A 21,359-nucleotide genomic window follows, 5' to 3' on the forward strand; every position below is an offset into this window, starting at 1 on the left:
AGGAATAACAGTGTTTGCCGGGTCAGCTTGTAATGTATTTTAGATTAAGGCGTCCTTATATAAAGCTTAATTGTAGACCTGACACTGAATCTGTCAAAAAGTATTGGTTTTAGGCGTCAAGGTAGGTCAAAATTTTTTCTAAGCGATTTTTTTACAAAAAAACTGTATCGCAGAGGAACGATTGGTAGCGTTGTAACAATGATTACGTACTTACATTTTTTTTTTTAATAAGTACCTAATAACATATTATATATTTTAATGATATTATAAATGCGTTTGCGTTTTATACAGGTCGCAATGAAGCGATTTTATGGTAGTTATCGTATCCTAGTAGCGAAACATCTCATTGCTTTGACTATGCAAGCGAGGCTTCTTGCGAAAAGCCAGTTTAAACTATTTTTTCCTTCATATTAAATAAATAAATAAATATTTTGTTCAATGCCTTCATAAGACATTAACGAAATACTAAATTTGCCCAAAAATAGCTCAATCAGACCTATACTATACCGTATAGGAAAAATAAATTCCTACTCGTATGGGTCAACCAGTAGGAATATCCTCGTCAAGTCAGTTACTACTGATAAACTACCCCAGTCCAAGTCCTTATACAACAGAATTGACCCGATCGACATGTGAAACCTTGAATGCGCAATGGCGTAAGCCAACACCGCTGGAGCATGGTCAAACCGAGGTTAGGCAGCCTAATGAATCGTTAAGTTGTCGCTAAGCTGTGCTATTATGTGTTGGTTAAGAGTTAAGTATCATTGCTACCAAGGCTTGAAGAATTTGGGTAAATTTATGTAATAACTAGCTGCGCCCCGCGGTTTCAACCGCGTAAGTCCGTATCCCGTAGTAATATCGGGATAAAAAGTTGCCTATATGTTATTCCAGTTGTCCAGCTATCTACGTAACAAATTTCACTAAAATCGGTTGTGTAGTTTTTTTTTTGCGTGAAAGAGTAACAAACACACACACATCCTTACAAACTTTCGCATTTATAATATTAGTAGATTTAGTAGGATAAAGTAGGATGATGACGAAATTACTGATAGAAGTTGTGAAATATGTGGAAAAATTAAGAGTAGATGTTGTAGGAATAGAAAAGATTACAAACTGATTGGTAATGTTTTAATTTTAATTTTTAGTTGTATAGCATGAAAAAGGTTTATAAATGAGAAATTTTGAAAGAATAGAAAAATCAATAGATGGCGTGGGGTGCCCCTTAGGCACATAGAACCGACAGAGTAGAAGAAATTCGACTACTGTGGCGAGATCACGGGTGGCCGAGAGGCTAGGCGTTGTTACGGTTTGGCAAAGAACGCGGGTTCGAATCCCGCATCGTGATCAAATTTTTGGATAAGTTTTTAAATGGACCACAAAGGAGGCACCAGCTTTCAAACACAAAAGAATCCTCAGTTCGGTTCACCCAGTAAAAGGTTATATAACATAAAACATACAATAGAATCGAGGTCCGTACCTAATTTTTTAAATCTTTAAAAGTTAACACGGTTATATTGGTAGGTTATTACTTTTTACTAACCTTGAAATAAGTTTTATATCATCGTCATACATAAAGTATTCGACCACACCAATTTAAGATACAATTTTGAGAACCGTTTATTCATTTCTCTATGCAATACAAATATACACAAATCTTCTCTATTTCTATATATATAAAATTCTCGTGTCACAATGTTATTTACCACACTGCTCCGAAACGACTGGATCGATGATCATGAAATTTTGTGTACATATCGGGTAGGTCTGAGAATCGGCCAACATCTATTTTCATACCCCAAGAGTAAGGCACAACAGCGTTTGCCGGGTCAGCTAGTATACTATAAAATTACGCATTTCCCTATGCAAAAACGTGGATATCCATTACTATACGGAATTTCATTACATACCGGCTGTAAATCTAATTATTATCTCTAGAGAGCGTCTCGCGCCGTTTCTTTCTGTAATTATCTTATGCATGCTGGCGCATGAGTGTATAGAAAATTGTAAAATCGCTGGCTTTTGAATTCATCCCATATATAGCTTGTATAGACTAAATTATTCGATTTAGAAGCGTGGAATCTAATTGGACGTTTATTTATTTAACTCTCCAACAAGATTGTACATAGAAGCAAACTTTGTTTGGCGGCCTTATCACTTAGACGTGATCTCTTCCAGGCAACCACGGTAAAAGGTAACGAGCATACTGCTAAACTATAAGCGGGACGAAAAACAGATACTTTTAAACATTCAATCAAATTTACGTACAACATATACATATATTTACACAAATATATATCCTATATGTCCTGCTCATAAACACGATAGTTTGTAAGTATGGGATGAATATTATGTTTTCACGCGAAAACAGCATATCGTATCTGTATGCAATTTGGTACAGAGATAGATTACCTATAGTCCTACCCAGTGGTAGAGGCATTACCTCTGTGAATGCGCTGCCTGCTTTATGGGGCAAGGAATAAGGAAAGGATTGACGACTGGAAAGAAGGCTTCCGCCTCCTCCAACTGACCGAACGAAACACAGTAGCGTGCTACTATTTTAGGCCGGTTTACTGTACGGGTGTGGTACTTCCCCGGTGCGAGCTGGCCCAAAACGCTGGTCCCCAGCTGTTATATATGGTTGTTAAAACCTTTGTTTGTTTTATGTAAAACCTTAGCAGGTTAAAAGGTATAAAGATTTATTATTATGTGTATCTCTCCATAATACTCGGGTACCTTCAGAAGGAAAGCACCCGGTCTTTTGGAAGGCTAACGTGGGGACATAGATCCAACACGCAGAGGACCTTTAGAGAATTTAAAGTGTTGTGGGACATTTATTATTTGTTATCATAACTGCATTATGTATTCACTATCTTCAAGCTTCATATTTACGACGATTTTTTTTCTCAAACTAGATCTAATTCTATTGAAATAAGGCGTAAAGACGCAGCACGCAGTAGCTGTTTGCCCCTGTTTCGCTTGGTACATATACAATGACTATGATCATCAGTGTAGTTGCAGCTCTCGAATTTTTTAAAATCAGTTGAGCGGTTGTTGCGTCAAAACGTTACAAACATACAAAAATACAAGATTGAAAACCCAAATGATGACCATCATTGTGTTGTCATAACCTTGTTTGTTTTGATAAGTTAAACAAAACAAAATTCAAAGGAGTGATGTCAGTTCAGTTTGATATCACGTGTTATAATAAACATCTTTTGTTCGGTTGGGTAATCAATTGCCAAAACTATACTCTTAATAATAATAATAATAAAATTTTTATTTGGATAAAAACGTTACATCTGCATGTATATGAATCCTTAGGCTCCTGAACTAGTATAACACTGTGTCTCAAGAGCCAGGGGCTTCTCCCAATTGTGTTCTTATAAATACGTTCTTAAACATTACAAAAAATTTATAAGAATTATACAAATAATATATATAATAAAAAAAAAATTAAGCATTAAGGTAAGTGCAATTAATGCGAAAGAGATGCACATCCCTGGTGCGCCGTGTGCGGGCCAGCCCCAATGAGATCATGCGCTGTATAGCGAGCCGGCTTGACTGCTGGTATGTCAACCGCTGCTGCAAACTTTCTGCTTCCATTATAGCATTGTAGTAGTGGCTGGCATACCTAGTAGTCTTCAGATTTCGATTACGCGAGTGAAACCGCGGGGCGCAGCTAGTTACGATATATAGTGAAGCCCCATGTTGGGTGGTGGGGTATGGGGCAGATGATATACGTCTGATTCACAGATCGATTTTTGTTATAGGCAAGTGCGTACCCACCGGGAATTGAACCTAGGACCCCTCGGTTCTACGCTGACGCGTTAACCACCGTACCGAGGAGGCGGCCAAATAATTAATTAGGATGAGATTATTTTTTCCTTTTGTCTGTTCCGAGAATAAAAACTAACTTCTGTACCATAGTACTGCTCACTCACATAATATTTATATTGTATGCAAATATTGGTGACCTTAGCTGACTGCTTAAGGAAATGAGTGTGTATTGTGGTGTTTCATTGTACAAATAATAGGTTTCTGTCAGGCTATCTTATGTGCGCTAGACTTGAGATTTCCTGCACGAGGGCGAGTGTCGTGCCCAAATTATCCTTTTTCACCGACATCAGAAAGAGGTGATTTCAATATGGGTTTTATCTCATTACGCTTGACTGGGTGAAGTTTTTACTACTTAAAAAAAAGGTCTGTGTGTGATTTACACACGATAGAAGTGAAACTTCAGTAAATCGACAATAAAATAAGATGAATATATATAAAATAGTATGTATATTTCTGTCTCATTCTTTGTCGGCTATATTCTACACATTTTTGTATATGTGTCTCTTACCTGTCGTTTGTTCCGTTGCATCAGGTTTGAAATCACAACGATTCTAAAGAAGTTTCACTTCAATAAAATAAAGTCCCATTTCTATTGAAGCCAAATCCTGCCAATGTGCATTGAGATTAAATTTCATAGTTATCAATGCCACTCCAGTGTTTGTATTGATACGTAATTGCTCTGATACGGAAACATCGCGCAGATGATTTATATGGATTTATCTTGAATTGACGTTTGAGGGTCACACGGACCTGTACAAAACCTGTATAATATAATAAAAAAATAAATAACACTTAATTAGGCAGTAGATAGCTTAAAGTAGTTGTCCACAAATGTATTATAAAAAGTTTGTGAATTTGTGATGTTATAGAGGGTAATATAGGGATCTACTGAACCGATTAGAAAAAATATTTTACCAATAGAAAGTCACGTTATCTATAAGTGTCATCCTGCTAATATTATAAATGCGAAAGTTTGTAAGGATGTGTGTGTGTTTGTTACTCTTTCACGCAAAACCTACTGAAATGATTGCAATGAAATTTGGTACTACTATAGGCAACTTTTTATCCCGATATTCCTACGGGATACGGACGTACGGGGGTGAAACCGCGGGACGCAGCTAGTGGGCTATATTATTTTATCAAACCTGGCGTAGTTAGGTTGAGTGGCCAATCGTATAAGAATTAAACTGTTGAGAACAGCCCGCATTTTGCAACTTTAATATTTATGGTAAACTAGCTGTTGCCAGCGGCTTCGCACTCACGGTCTTGATAAATTTTTGCGGTACAAACTTTCATCCCCTTTTCTATCCCCTTGGGAGTAGCATTTGACAAAATGGTTCCATAGCGAATGCCTACGTCATAACATCTATCTGTATGTCAAATTTCAGCCCGATCCATCCAGTGGTTTGGGCTGTGCGTTGATAGATCACTATGTCAGTCAGTCACCTGTGAAATATATATCTATACATATACATAAATATGTATAAAACTTATCTTGTGCTGATGTAGTTATCAGTGATAAACCTTTATATACATAGCGCAAATAAAACGAAAGCGCGATTCAGCGTCACTCCGCGAGTTAAATATATGATCGCAGACTTTCACTGGGGTTTTTTTTCGTAACACGTTGTGAGTTATATAAGCGATGACGACGCTACTTCAATATCCTCACGCAGCGGTGCCGGAATTAATGTTGGTTATTTGTTTGTGTGTTTTACTACATGAGACACGCGACTTTTTCTGCTTTGAAAAGACAAAGATAGATTCTCCGTAGAGATAGAGAGAATAATTGTGTACCCGAACTATTACGATATTGGGGCCTTCGAGAAATGAGTCTATATGTCACTAAAAGACCGGCAAAGCGCAACTCCTCCAGTGTTTATGGACGGGGGGGACCACTTAACATCATGTGGCCCACTTCACTTGCTTTTCCATTAAATAATTAACTGTATACGACTTAAATACAACACGCTAGACCAAAAAACTTAATTTAAAACAGCAAAGAAAAGGAATGAATTTTCTAGTATTAAGGATTATGCAATTCATAAAAATATTTCACATTTCTATTGTATAACTTTTAAAGGTAAAAAAATATAAAATACTTATATATTTCATTGCTACATTCCAATATTAAAAACAATGAAATTATACTCAATAATAAACGCAGTGATATCTAATTAGTTAATTAATATTAATGACGATAATTTTAATCTGTGGGGATTGAAATAAAGCTGCTTTGTCTTTGTCTTTAATAATAATAATTATCATCGTTGGCGTATAAGGGCTCTTTTACATTTGATTGACATTGATATCGCATATTATATTTAAGTAACTAAATAAAACAATATGGAATCTTTTAGGTAGTCTTGAATAAGTACAAAGAAGGGATACTTACATTCAAAAACCTACTTTTTTACATTAATATACACTGCGTTTTCCTTGTCCACCAGGTTGTCTGGAAGAGATCGCTGCTTAAGCGATAAGACCGCCTGTTGTGCTCTTCATACTGCTGATTTGATTTATCTCCTGTTTTTGATTGATTTTGATTGAAGGGATGGCTTGGTTTTCTACGTACATTTTCAAATTAGTAATTAAATAAAATAAGTGACAAATAAATTATATTTTTATGATTTATTGTAAGTATAACACATCTAAACATGAATAAAAAACGCTACGATAAAACCTAAACCTACGAGTGTCACAGATTTTTAGTAGTATGCATTTTAATTGATCAGTACAAGTGTTTTAGTGACACTTCAGTTGTGGTGGCTCAGTGGTGAGGACCTCGGAATTCAATAGATAAGTCGGAGGTTCGATAACGGACTAGCGTGCTAGAAACAAATAGATTTTCAATGTATCTGCACATTATTCACATCGACACTGTTCGAAACGGTGAAGGAAGACATCGCGAGGAAGCTCACATGTAGAAGAATTAAAAGTTTGATGACATGTGACATCTGCCAACCCGCACTTGGCCGTGGATTATAGCCTGAACTCTCATCGGTGGCCTGTGTCCCAGTAGTGGGAAATATATGATGATGATAAGTCGATTATCACTTCTCGATCACCCAACTGCTGTCCCTGGCTTGAGTTGCATATACAGCGATTTATTTGTTGGACTGACGACTGTGTTAAGGTTGAGGCATCCAGAACCCTGACCAAGTGCGGGCAGATGTCAAATACCGTCAAACTATTTGGTGTGGAGGATTGATAGTGGGATTGATAGAAGGATGGAGGCATCCTAAAAGGGAGGACCCCCGACCAGCCTTCGCGACTGGCCACTGGCCAGCCGGTAAACCCCACATTGAATGAGGTTTTCAAGTTGTATATATGCTCTATAGCGAAAAAATTTCGCTTGCGCGATTCAGAAATATGTCGCTACATTTGGTTCTTTCACATACCGGTTTACGATGGTTTCCTTCGCGGATTTGTATGAACAAGTCACTTTATATTCGTGTAACAGTGATGCAAGGCAAATTGAACAATGCTTACCCGATTATACAGATGGATAGATAATCAAACAAAGAGTATTGCCCTCTCGCTCTGACTTAAGATAAAAATAAACAAAGGTGCCAACAGTGCGACTTAAAGTTGTTTAGGCTAGTGGACCTGAAAATCCTACTTCCTACTAATCCTACTAATATTATAAATGCGAAAGTTTGTAAGGATGTGAGTATGTTTGTTGCTCTTTCACGCAAAATCTACTGAACCGATTGCAATGAAATTTGGTACGTAGACAGCTGGACAACTGGAATAACATATAGGTAACGTTTTATCCCGATATTCCTACGGGATACGGACTTACGCGGGTGAAACCGCGGGGCGCAACTAGAAAAGAATAAACCATACATGTATGGTTAATTCTCTATGAGTAGGTATATCTATATATACCATACATATCTATATGTATGGTTTATTCTTTATGTATGTAAAATTTGGCTCCATCATCCGGCCAAGTAGCAGCTTAGTTGCCCGCTATGATATAAAAAAACGACAGGCGTAGGAAGCGATTTCTAGTTAGTTAATTCGCATTATTGTCACGCTCTGTACTCGTTTATTGAGACAAAAAATATGTAGTTGTTTGTTCGTGTGTATGACTAATTATGACTCAAATAATAATAATAAAAAAATCAAAAAAAAAATCCACGGACGCCATTTTGTGACTTGAATCTCTTATAGGGCTTTTGAGAACTAGTCGTTTAAACATAACTTAATACTTATATGCCAACTAATCTTTGACATTTGTACAACTAGCTGCGCCCCGCGGTTTCACCCGCGTAAGTCTGTATCCCGTAGGAATATCGGCATACAAAGTTGCCTATATGTTATATCAGTTGTCCAGCTGTCTACGTACCAAACATCATTGCAATCGGTTCAGTAGTTTTTGCGCGGAAGAGCAACAAACACACCCACATCCTTACAAACTTTCGCATTTATAATATTAGTAGGATAGTAGGAAGGATTATTAGTGGTATAGGATATACAAGCGACCCGCCCGGGCTTCACACGGCTGTAATAATATATAAGTATGAACCTTCCTCTTGAATCACTCTTTTTATAAAAAAAAACCATCAATCAATCTGTTTCGTAATTTTAACGTTATACACTTGTTGTTAAATCATTATAAATATAAACAAACAAGTAACTAAGGAAATAGAAACAATTATAATCACCTTCAAATCAACCTGTCTTAAAGCGTACTTTGATCATATAAAAATATGAGTATAAGTATACTAGTATTATCTTGTGTTTGATTTTACGCGAGCATTATACATTTAGAATTTAAACACTTTTTAACGGATTTTAAACGCGATTTATTCATTATATTATTAACCCGACGTTTCGAACACATAACAGCGAGCGTGGTCACGGGGAGACTGGGAGACAGTAGACAGTAGACAATAATAAATCGCGTTTAAAATCCGTTAAAAAGTGTTTAATTTCTATAAGTATACTAGCTGCTACCCGCGGTCGCATCTGTGTATGACATTCCTGCCTTTATAACCCGAAGCTTTCGTGGAAATGTTGAAACGAAAATTATTTCTGACAATAATCTTAACCGCCTACCGCCTGAAAGAATCCGTATAATATCGTATCATAGTTATGAGGTAAAAAACACAGAAAAATGCTGTCGAATCGAGAACCTCCTCCTTTTTATGAAGTCGGTTAACGAGCCAACAAATAGAGTTGAATTAAGACAAATAGTAATTCTATTTTTATAGCATTGAAATGCTTTATAAGTGAGAAATTATGAAAGATTAGAAAAGGATGGATTCGAACCCGTCTTTTTGCCAAACCACAGCCTTCGTTCGAATCTCGCCTCGTGATCTATTTTTTTTCTACTCTTTAAAAATTTCTCAAATAGTAATTATTCTAATAGAAACTGACCGTATTCCTTCTTAGAAACTATCATTTTTTTCCTCAATAAATTGATTTTACACGAGTCAAGCAGTTACCTACTTATGTGGTGTAGACTCGCGTTAAATGCAATAATTTAATTGCATGTAATGATCAACATCCAACAATGGATGATTCACATGATTTTGTTATGTAATCTATCGAACTCAAACTCAAACTGAAACTCAAACATTTATGTTACTATACTCTTTGAAGCGGTTTTCGTCTTATTACATAGTATTTTTTTACTGCTGTTTTATTAGTTGTCGATTAATACAAATTTATAACGGCAGTGGTGGCTCGATGGTTAGAACCTTATAGCGAAAAGTCGGGGGTGGAGACCGGGTGAGTTTGCAAGAAATAATAAGATTTTTCAATTTATCTGCACATTATTCAAATCAGCACAGCTCGAAACGGTGAAGGAAAATATCGTGAGGAAACCGACGACATGTGACTTCTGTCAACCCGCACGAGGTCAGTGTGGTGGATTATCGCCTGAACCTTCCAAGGGACTAATAAACCGTGCATCATATTTCAAAGGGGGGGAGGAGAGTAGGGTATATAGAACGGAAGGTCTAGCCTCGGAGCGTACGTTAATTGGTGCCTTAGATAGCCCCCTGCCCCTTAGTATTGCCATCAACAATAATTGTCTAATGAAAAGTGGATAGCAGTGTAATGGCGTAGAACAGACAATTTCGCGTATTCGCTTTAATTTGTGGTATTTACTGGCGGAAGGAAGGAACCCAGTCGTTTGGTGTAACGTCCGTTTCCCAGGTGGAATTGTTGGTAACAACGCGTTTGTGATATCCCTCCCAGAGCACCCGTGGGTGGGTCTGAATCTGGTAAACAAATGTAGTAGAGAAATATCTCCCCCATATGATATGTAATCGTAACTTTATCTATTTATATATTATATATTATAGAACTGATGTTGTTTTAATCTATGCTAATATTGTGAATGCGTAAATCTATCTGTGTGTGTGACTCGTCTGTATGCCGAAACCACCGAATCGATTTGGATGAAATTTCCTACGAGAATAGTTTGAGACCCGTGAAGGAACATATGATAGTTTGTATTCCGGAATTCCAACGAGAGCAGGAAACTGTGCAGGTATAATCCGATGACTTCTTTTTTGGGTTTTGACTATCGGGGCGAAAGGAAAGCCAGTTTACTAATGTTATAAAAGCGAAAGTTTATACATATGGACGGCTGTATGTATGTATGGATGTTTGTTACTCTTTCACGCAAAAACTACTGAACCGATTGCAATGAAATTTGGTGCGTAAATAGCTGGACAACTGGAATAACACATAGGCAACCATTTATCCCGATATTCCTACGGGATACAGACTTACGTGGGTGAAACCGCGGGGCGCAGCAGTTATAAATAAATGTCTCCATGAACTTCAAATGTCGGTCAGTACAGTGCAAAATCTCACTACATTCTGTACCATTATTCATTCTATAGCATTGACCGAAGCGAAACAACGCCTTTCTATCAATAAAAAGCATTCTAGAATACGTAATGCTAGAGAAGTCCGCATAAATGCAGAGCAGACGTCGTTTTGCATAAGCGACGCGTAAATTCGAAACCGTGTGTCACTGGCATAGCGCTAATTTAATTCTCTTGTCAAGATGCGCGCGCGCCGCTCCGGTCGAGTAAGCGCGTTCCAAATTCGAACGCGCGGCCGCGATTGGTCCACTTGCTTTTGTGGTTCCGTTAGGTGATTTATGTTAGTTTTTCTCGTAAATACTGCATTTTGAACGGTTTGTTTTTATTTATATTTTTTTCGCTTTTTTTTATTAGTGGCCGATGGACAGTATGTTTTGCTTGTTGCTTGATTTTAAATTGTTCTCGATAAGTGGAAATAGATTACAAAAAAGGTCTACTACTATTACGACATTTAATGTGGCAGTCTAGCAAGATTTGACGCTTATATGGCCACATCGACGTCCTTGAGGGGAGGCACAACTCCAAATTTTTAAAAACAATCTCATGAAAAACAGAAAAGGTTTACAAATACATAGAAATTAGAAATTTAGGATAACCATTTGGGGCTTGTTAAACTTCCCGCAAGGATGGAAACAGCGTCAATTGTAGGTATCTATTTTTAATATTCATGTTATTATTTATTTACATACTGTGCCCGCGACTTCGTTTCTGTGAAATTATAAAAGTAGCAACTTAATCCTTAACGTTATATCTGCCAGTAAAACTCGAAAGTTATTGAATTTCGGTTTAGACATTTGACAGAATGTTCCTTTTCTTAAATCTGGCCGTGTAGTTACAGCGTGTTCAAGTCATACTCTATCAGCTTGTCATTTTTGCGAATTAACTGGTACTTATTATAACAAATATATATTTTTATGACAATGGGGCCAATTGGGACAATTACGACACTGGGGCCTTCAAGAAAAGAGCGTATATGTCACTGAAAGGCCGGCAAAGCACTTGTAACACCTCTAGTGTTGCAAGTGTTTATGGGCGGTGGTGACCACTTAACATCAGGTGGTCCACCTGCCCCTTTGCTTGCTCTGCCATAAAAAATAAAAAAATTATATAATACTAGCTGTTCGTCCGTAGTACATGTACAGCCTTGATGCATCTTTCCAATGGTGAGGGAATTTTTAAATCGGTTCAGTGGTTGTTGTGTCGGCAATGAAGCTGATGGGTCGCCTGATGGTAAGAGCTATCAAAGGCCATGAACATTTGGAGAGGCGTAAGGTCGTTTGCAGATCTTATATCTCTACAAATGTATTGCTGACTTTAAATTGGAAAGGGATTAAGAAACGATTGACGAGAGGAATAAAGGAAAGGACTGGGAAGGATAAGGAAAAAGATGAAGGCCTTCAGTAACCCAACTCACCGAACGAAACACAGTTGCATGCTGCTATATCACGCCGGTCTTCTGTGTGGGTGTGTAAGGAGACGAGTATCCTTTAACTACGCGGTCTACACCGACATGGGAAAGTTGCTATAAAATACATATATATATTTGTTTTATACAACGTTAAATAACTGTGATGTATACGGAACTCCAGCAGGCCACCACGAATGTAAGCCACTTTTTATTTACTCTACGTACATTGTCCGCCAGCGAGTGCGTAACGAATTGTAATTAGATGGTTTTTGCTGGTGTGGATGTCTTCGGATATGATCGATTGTTACTGAACTGTATTGAGATACGATCATGCGTCTTGATAGAATCATGCGTCTTGGGGGCGAAATTCGCACGAGCAGAAAGCTTTATTGTTCCTAGGTGACATCGTAACTTTTGCATTTGATAGTTGGCAACTGAGCTGGTGGTTTGCCTGATGGTAAGCGATATCCACCGCCTATGAACATTCCCATAATTAATGCCCCTGCGAATGCTTTTAAGGGATAAAGGATAAGGAAAGGATTCTAAGGGTGAGGAAAAGAAAAAGGCTTCCAGCTCCCCCGCACACCGTACGAAATACACTCACATTCTTCTATTTCACGCCGGTCCTGTGTCGGTGTGTGGTACATCCCCGGTGTGCGCTGTCCCAATTCGTGCCGAAGCGTGCTCGGCTTCCACAATAACATCGTTACTACAGCTATTGGCTAATCCTATTAGTCTACTAATCTACTAATTCTACTAATATTATAAATGCAAAAGTTTGTAAGGATGTGTGTTAGTTTGCTGCTCTTTTACACAAAAACTACTGAACGGGTTGCAATAAAAGTTTGTACGTAGACAGCTGGATAACTGGAAATACATAAAGGCAACTTTTTATCCCGATATTCCTACGGGATACGGACTTACGCGGGTGAAACCGCGGGGCGCAGCTAGTATCTTTTTAAATTCCAACCCGGGCGGATCCGAAGCGAGCCACAGCGTACATAATAGCAGCGATGAGGTCGATTTACCAATCAATAACGCGGAACATTTAGCAATAGATGCTACGCGTACAGGATCCCGGGTTCCGGGTGCGGCAATGCGCTTGGGCAACGTCTGACGAAACGTATTGGCATCCGTCAAGGTTTCATGCCTTAACCTACAATTATGCCGTTTCGATAGACCGACGTCGCATGTGAATATTGCTGGTAATCGAGAGTCCTGGTTTGTCAACCGGTATTTTAAAAAAGGCGGAGGTTCTTGATTTGATTGGTTTTATGTGTGTTGAAATACGCAATTACTTTGAACGGATCAATCGTTATTGTTGTTTCTTTTTTATCTGAAAGCTTCTGCCCGTGTGATCCCGTTTTTATTTGGTCCCGCACCAACCGACAATTTGAAAGCGGGTTAGATTTTTATTCAAAATAATTTATGGGCAATTGCATGAAGATCTTTTATTTCATATACTTATCTAACATTTTGTATTTTGTACAGAAGATAATCATAGTTTTAAAAAGTAGCTTTTTACACCTCGTTTAAAACGTTTCGACGAACTGTAGAGAATAATAAGTTGCTCTCAATAAAATAAATAAAACGGATCTCACGAAACTGCTCAAATTAGAAGTTATTTTATTGGCTTTTTTTTTCAATTCGCTTTCTTGTCAAATATACAATAGTGTACACTCAATAAACTTAAATAACACTAGGTTTCCGCCCGCCTGGTCAAAGAAATTAACAATTTTGATGTAAAATGTCATATTTTAATACAGCGCCATCTATGGGAATTTATAAGTTACAGAGTGCGTATAGATATCATATTAGAGCTTCCCAAGGGTCTGCGATGTTTTCCCGCGATAAAAAGTATCCTAAATCCCTCTCTAGTCTCCTAGCTATCTCCGGACACAAAACTCATATAATAAACAGCTCCGGAGCGAAGTAAAAGGATAAATAAACACAATTTAGCATTTATAATAGACTAGCTGCGCCCCGTGGTTTCACCCGCGTAAGTCCGTATCCCGTAGAAATATCGGGGTAAAAAGTCCAGCTGTCTGCGTACCAAATTTTATTGCAATCGGTTCAGTAGTTTTTGCGTGAAAGAGCAACAAACGCACTAACATCCTTACAAACTTTTGCATTTATAATATTAGTAGGATAGTAGGACTAGCTTTCGCCCTCGGCTTTGCACTTCGCAATTCGGAGTTGTTAAATAGATGATATATATTTACCTTACTCTTGAATCACTCTATCTATTAAATCCGTTGCGTAGCTTTAAAGATTTAATCATATATAGGGACAGAGAAAGAAATAGCTTTGTTTTATACTATGTAGTGAAGTAAGGATTCTTTTCCGCTAGGTATTAAAACGTAGCATAAAAAGTAGCATACCTTGTATTTATTGCCCTTGAATAAACCAAATGACGCATTCTGAGTCACAGCCAATACACTGTTTGTTGTAAGACACCGACCACAATAGCTGTGATTGATTAAATATTCTATAAATTAATCATTTGCGAAGAAATGTGTCATTCGAAACTTGTGTTGTTTTGTGAACGATTAAAGTATGAGCATATCGATACTTGGTGACTAAAAACTTATGGATTTAACTCTAACTTTACACACACACATTTATTTATTCAACTAGTCCTTCTTCAGAAGCGCTTTAGATAGTCATAACATAGTTTGTCCTATTTTCTTATTCGTTACCCCTTAAAAGCGGGTAGCATTCGCAGAGGCACTACCTCAGCGAATGTACATGGACGGCGGTGATCGCTTACCATCAGGCGACCCACCAGTTCAGTTGCTTGCAGCCGGCAAGACACTCTGTAGTTGATCTCTTATAATTTTAAGCTCAATGTACAAGAACCTTAAAAGCAGTGGTTGCTCAGTGGTGAGAATCTCGCACTTGAAAATCGATAAGTTGGGGTTCGAGACCATGCGAGCTTGCAGGAAATAAATTGATTTTTCAATTTATCGGCACGGGTGGATAACATCACCACTGCTTAAAACGATGAAGGAAAACATCGTGAGGAAACCGGCATGTCCAAGAATCAAAAGTTAGACGAAATGTGACATCTGCCAACCCGCACTTGGCGAGCGTGGTGGATTTATGACCTGGACCCTCATAGGAGGCCTGTGTCCCAGCAGTGGGAACATATATGGGCTGATGATGATGTGCATGAACCTCTGCCTACTGCCTGCTTTCCGAGACGAAAACCTTACATCGCGTACAAGACAACAGTACAATTAATCACCCGCAAAATTGCAAAACAGTTTGTGTTAATTATTGTAGTTTGCATTGTGAGAGTGTTGGCAATGTTAAAATTCTCAAACGTGTTGCAAAACGGATTGTCTACGAGATATGTGCAGTATTGTCGTAGTAAATAAGGTCGAGGTGTCTTTACGTTATATCTATTCTTAAGGTCATAACTCATAACGAGAATACTAGAATAGACTGATATGCTTTTAATGGAGCAACCGCAGAGTCTTCTTTGCAGCGGACCAGTGGTATTTGAATTCTATGTCTTATGATTTTAGAAATTGCTAAAGAAGTGTAGTTGAATAAATTATTATTTGAGTATGGGAAGCTTTGGATGAATCAATGAATTACTGAAGCTTTCTGTCTACATGGAAATATGTACTACCATCTACGGATATTAACGGACGGAAATTTAATAATCGTGATACACACATAAATTAAGACATGTTTCAATTGCCTGCTAGTGTAAGTCGCGTCAGTCGATTCAGATAGACTATTATATAAAAAAATAGGTAGACAAACAAACGGACAAAATGTGCCCGTAACAATTGTTGTTTGCATATTCTAAAAAATCCTATACTAAACTATATAATGAGCAGTTATTTTGTCATTACAAACAGACAATTCAATTTAATTTATTTGTGTAGACTTACTGCATGCAATGATGCTGGTTGGTCTCTGTGAACTGCGAACTCAATCGTTTGCTGATATTCATCAATTTTAATAAGTATTCGTGTATGAATTATGAGATATTCAAATAATTCTCCAAAACTGTTGTCTCAAACACTGAAACAGACTTTATTGATACGAGTTTTAAGTCATAGGTAGGTATCTATTAGGCAACATTCGCTGCCAATTTTCTTCAAAGAACCAGTCATAAAATGCTGTAGCACTGCAATTATTTTTGCTCTTTGACCCTAAAAGTTTCGTCCATAAAACCTGTCAAGTGCGAGTCGGACTCGCAACACTATGAGTCTCATACAAATAAGATTTTTAGAACAATTGCAAAAAAATTTTTCACAAATCCAATTTTGGATCTCGATTTTTAATTATTTGTTTTTATTGCTTCAACAGAAATTCATTAAGTCTAAAAATCGCATTTGTTAAACTACGTCGGTTGGTGAGATACAGCCCAGTGACAGACGGACAGACAGACAGACACGGAACCCAAAAAATGTCAGTGAATAACAACTGATTAGCATCTCGGTGAAATGTTGTACAGAGATACATAATTATATAATTCATTAGTGCTTTTATAGTCTGTCGAAATTTTTAGCTCGAGTCGAGTATGATTCCTTAACAGAGGTTATCCAGGTTGAACTGGCAAGGCAGTTCAATCTACATAATATAAGCTGCATCGATCAGGAATAACATTTCATTTCTGATTAAAAAAAAATATTTAGAATATGTAATTTAGTTTTAACATTACAAACCAAAACAAAAATTCAGGCATAATATAGGTATCGATAAACTATTAACGATATTGAAAAGAAATGAAGCGATCCCACAGACTATATATATCTGGTAATACGACACAGTTATTACTAACCCAAAGAAGTTAAACTTGTTTTGCATAACATTACTCAACGCGAGAAAGTTGTACCCAATACACAACCCAAATTAATTATTACACGATTGTCGATCTTATGGCCTGGGAAGAAATGTCATTATGTAACTGAGTTAGCGAATCTCGGCAGCTAATCGTCGTTGGTAATCTTCGGAGTTTGGAAAGAGCAAAGACGAGTAGATAGAGACAGGCGGATTGCTGATTTGTGCGATTTCTCGGTTTCCGGAAAGGTTTGAAGGTTGAAGGAGGTTTGGACCAAATTTCACGGTTAAGTGTTGAAAGGTTATACAGTAGAATGTTGAGTGGGAAGAAAACAATTTCTTTCTAGTATGCTTCCAGCAAAATAAACCACGAATTTGAACCGTTATTTAATGTGTCCGTAACTGCAAATTTCCAATAAGAAGCTATCCCTAAAGCAGAAAGCTACTCTGTCTTATGTGTTGTGATTTATCTAACTGTAAACTCTGAATATTTTGTACATAAATAATATTTTGAAAAATTCCGATCTTGTCAAAAACCGGTATTATCTAGATCTAGATATTATATAATACTAGCTGCGCCCCGCGGTTTCACCCGCGTAAGTCCGTATCCCGTAGGAATATCGGGATAAAAAATAGATGTTGGCCGATTCTCAGACCTACCCAATATGCTTACCAAATTTCAGAGGAATCGGTCAAGCCGTTTCGGAGGAGTATGGCAACGAAAACTGTGACACGAGAATTTTATATATATAGATATCAGCACGTCTGTAGTCTTAATATATATATCTAATTTACGTTGCCTGTAATGGAATCCTACTTATATTATAAATGCGAAAGTTTGTGAGGTGTGGGTGTTTGTTGCTCTTTCACGCAATAACTACTGAACCGATTGCAAAATTTGGTACGTAGACAGCTGGACAACTGGTATAACATATAGGCAATTTTTTATCCCGATATTCCTACGGGATACAGTCGTACGCGGGTGAAACCGCGGGGCGCAGCTAGTAGAACTCTATACCTAACATTAAAAATACTATTACTCTAATCACTTAACCTCGAGTTAGAAATTGCCATATTCAAGTGAACATGTCTAAATACTTTTCTCAACTTATGTCCAAGTTAACCTTGCTGTACCATTGCATGACATACTTTCGATGAAATTAAGTTATTCCTCACACGTAAGTTACTTTTACTTGAGTTTAACATGAAAGAACTTTAAAATTTTGATGTATTACAAAATAATAAAAAATAGGTATTTACCTAAAAGTAGATATATAAAAAATAACTACAGAGTAGGTAAAATAAGGACTGGGGCGTTTTGATTGTTTAAGTAAATTGGTTATTTTGTATAGTTTAAACGGATTCATTGATAAAATTAGAATCCAAAAGTTGTAAGCCAGCGTCACTAACAGATAGAAGAAAATATGAATTAAAGAGCATAAAAAATATCCTGTAAAACCAACGAATAAAAATCAATCACATTGCACTGAGTGGAAGTGCTTAGAAGTGTTTCTCAAAGAATTCGACAAGGAAACATTCAAAAAAGGGCTTACATATTCTTGAAAGGCCGGCAACACACTCGCGGTGCCCCTGGCATTGCGGGTGCTTATGGGCGGCGGACATCATTTTCCATCAGATGAACCGCCTGCTCGTTTGCCTGTTTAGCTATATAAAAAAAAAGTTCTGCCCGAATTATTAACAATGTTTTGGTTTTTTCTTCTTTATATGTAAGATCATAAACGTATTTTCCTACTCTCATAAATGATTTAAATCACTAAAGACCAAATATGATGTAAATGAGAGATGCCATTTCAAAGAACTGCTATTTCCTACTTGTGGTGTCCTTTGACCTACCATCAAAAGTGACCCCAAATTATTTATAATAACGACAACGGGGCCAATGAGAAACAAATTAAGTCTGTTCAAGGTTTGATACCGGAAAAATAGTGGCCCTGATATTTGAGAATTTTAAAGTTTCTGACTTGATTATTGAATATGTATGAATATTCCTGCGACGAATTATCATGACAATGTTATATTTAGATTGGTAATTAGCTACCCAAACGGTAAAAACGTTGGTCTCTCGGTGTGTTTGTCAGTCCGTCTGTCATCAGGCTGTATCTCATGGACCGTAATAATGTAACAATTAATAAATTAAGGCTTTATACTTAAGCTCAAAAAGTAAACAGAAAACTGTAAGTTACGGTTTTGATCCTAGCATCACATGACGATGTATTAATAAACTTATTCAACTTTATTAATGGTACATAAAATAATATTCTAAGCGACGTGCAGATTTCACAACAGATAACAATAATTTAAAACTTGTCTCGAATGTCACGTTGTTTTTTTTTTTTACAACCACACAAAAACCCGATTTAAAAATTGTTTTCCTTCACATATACGTACTTATCCTTAGCGCAAGGTCCTTACCCGTGACCTTTTGAAGAAATAATTCTTTATTTTTCTCGTTTCAGAGCTGCGCGTACGCACCCGGTTCGCGTTCGGACGTCAGTCGCTGTTAGACCGTTGATCGCGACGGACGTGATGCGCGCACCGCTCGCGTGCTAAATGCAACGGATTCAGTGATTGTGTGTGTATTGTGTTTGTGTGTGTGTGACTATACAAAATGCAGGGCCGCGATAAACTATGCGCCAAGTTGACGAGTGCATTCTTGAGGAAGTGGTGTAAGTATTTATATTATAAACACTATTAGCTACACCTGTATGTTTGTATGTAGCCGAATCCTTTAGATTCGATTGTGGACCCACATCAAACGGACAGATTTAAGTCAAACCTTGCACACGTATCATGCGATCGGTGTATGCGAACGGTGAATTTTATAAGTTTATCTGATTATCCTGATAAGGATCGCTAGGATTTAAAAAATTCCCCATGTACATATAGGAATGGGACAATTAAGTTTTTTTTTTTTGTATTTTATATTTAAAGTTTTATTAAAGGCCCAAGAAAGTCTGGTGCCGTTATTTACAATTTGAGAAGCGATATTTTTGTATATTTTATTGCTGTTGTGTGCATTAGTGTTGGAATACGTTTGCCTGTGAGTTGTTTACCTACTTGACGCTTTTATTACTGGCCATATAACTTCTTAGTATTGCTATTAAAATAACATTTTTAACAACATAGTAGTTGATAGATGCTTGAAGGTTGTTATGTCGAGATCTGTGATAATATTAAGACGCTTATGTAACGAGTTTCGAATGATATTTAAGTATACAGATTCAGATATTCAGTTCGCTAAAATCTTGTGTGACTACATTTCTATTGATTTAGGTATGTGGTCTTGGGTGAAGTCGGTGGAGCGCTCTTGTGTTTAGGTATTTGTTTGTGAAACAGGTTGTAGGTTCGATGTTGTACGACGGATGGTGATGTTTTATGTCAGGATGGTTAGCAACGGATGGATAGCAGATCCTTCTAATATTGTAAACGCGAAAGTTTGCAAGTGTGGATGAATGGATGGATGTTTGTTACACTTTCACGCGAAATCAGCTTATCGTATCTGGATGAAATTTGGTACGGAGATTGATTAGTCCAAATTCGCGCGTAGGCTACTTCTTGCCCTGGTACCACGCGAGTGACGACGCAGGTTATAGCTAGTTTTCATCAGAAACTTTCAATCGTGTTTCTGAATTAATATTTATTCCATACTATATAACTGACCCGGCGAACTTCGCTACGCAATGGAACGTTTTTTGACACATTTTTCCTTATTTTCCTCACCTTTTGTACCTTCCCTAGACTATTAGGAACGCATCAAAAATTATCAAAATCGGTGTAGCAATTTTCGAGTTTCAGCGAGGCTAACTAACAGCAATTGATTTATACATAGTTGAAGCCGGAGGCGGAAATAGTCGGTGATTTGACTAGTTTTCCGTTTATCAATGGGAAAAACCCACTGTGCAAATATTTAATTACTCCACCTCGAATTGGTCACGAACCACGCTGTGTGTTTGTTTACCTTCGTGTGTTTGATGCTCATTTACGCAAAGACTGCTGAACCGATCGCAATGAAATTTGGTACGTAGACAGCTGGACAACTGGAATAACATATAGGCAACTTTTTATCCCGATATTCCTACGGGATACGGAATGGCGCGGGTGAAACCGCGGGGCGCAGTTAGTAATATTATATGTAGTGCGATAGTGTGAACTTAATTTGTATGTATGTCCAACGCCCATCAAGCCAAGTCTGTATAATTACCTAAGAATCCGTTCTTAGGTCATGAATGCAAATCTGTCTCTCTGTTACGCTTGCACGGCTGAAACACATCACCGATTGGGATGCAATTTTAATGGAAAATAGATGGAAACCCATGTTCCAAAATACGTTACGTTCCTTTAGGTACGAAACAGTATGAGTATTGTCCGCGTGTGAAACCGCGGGGCGCAGCTAGTGTACTTCTAAGAGACTTGTCAAAATATTTGCGAAGCGTGACATCGTA

At 37.5% G+C, this 21,359-nt stretch overlaps 1 protein-coding gene across 1 annotated transcript in view; it reads left to right on the top strand.

Moving 5' to 3' along the window:
* Positions 1–21,359, top strand: part of LOC119838211 (scavenger receptor class B member 1) — a 75,545-nt gene that overhangs the window by 4,745 nt on the left and 49,441 nt on the right. Inside the window, exon 2 of the mRNA XM_038364059.1 lies at positions 19,374–19,583. Within this exon, the coding sequence (XP_038219987.1) occupies positions 19,526–19,583 (58 nt within the window). The 5' untranslated portion in view covers positions 19,374–19,525. The remainder of the gene's footprint in view (positions 1–19,373; positions 19,584–21,359) is intronic.

The sequence above is a fragment of the Zerene cesonia genome, unplaced genomic scaffold (genome assembly GCF_012273895.1).
Source record: "Zerene cesonia ecotype Mississippi unplaced genomic scaffold, Zerene_cesonia_1.1 Zces_u001, whole genome shotgun sequence".
Classification (NCBI taxonomy): Eukaryota; Metazoa; Arthropoda; class Insecta; order Lepidoptera; family Pieridae; genus Zerene; species Zerene cesonia.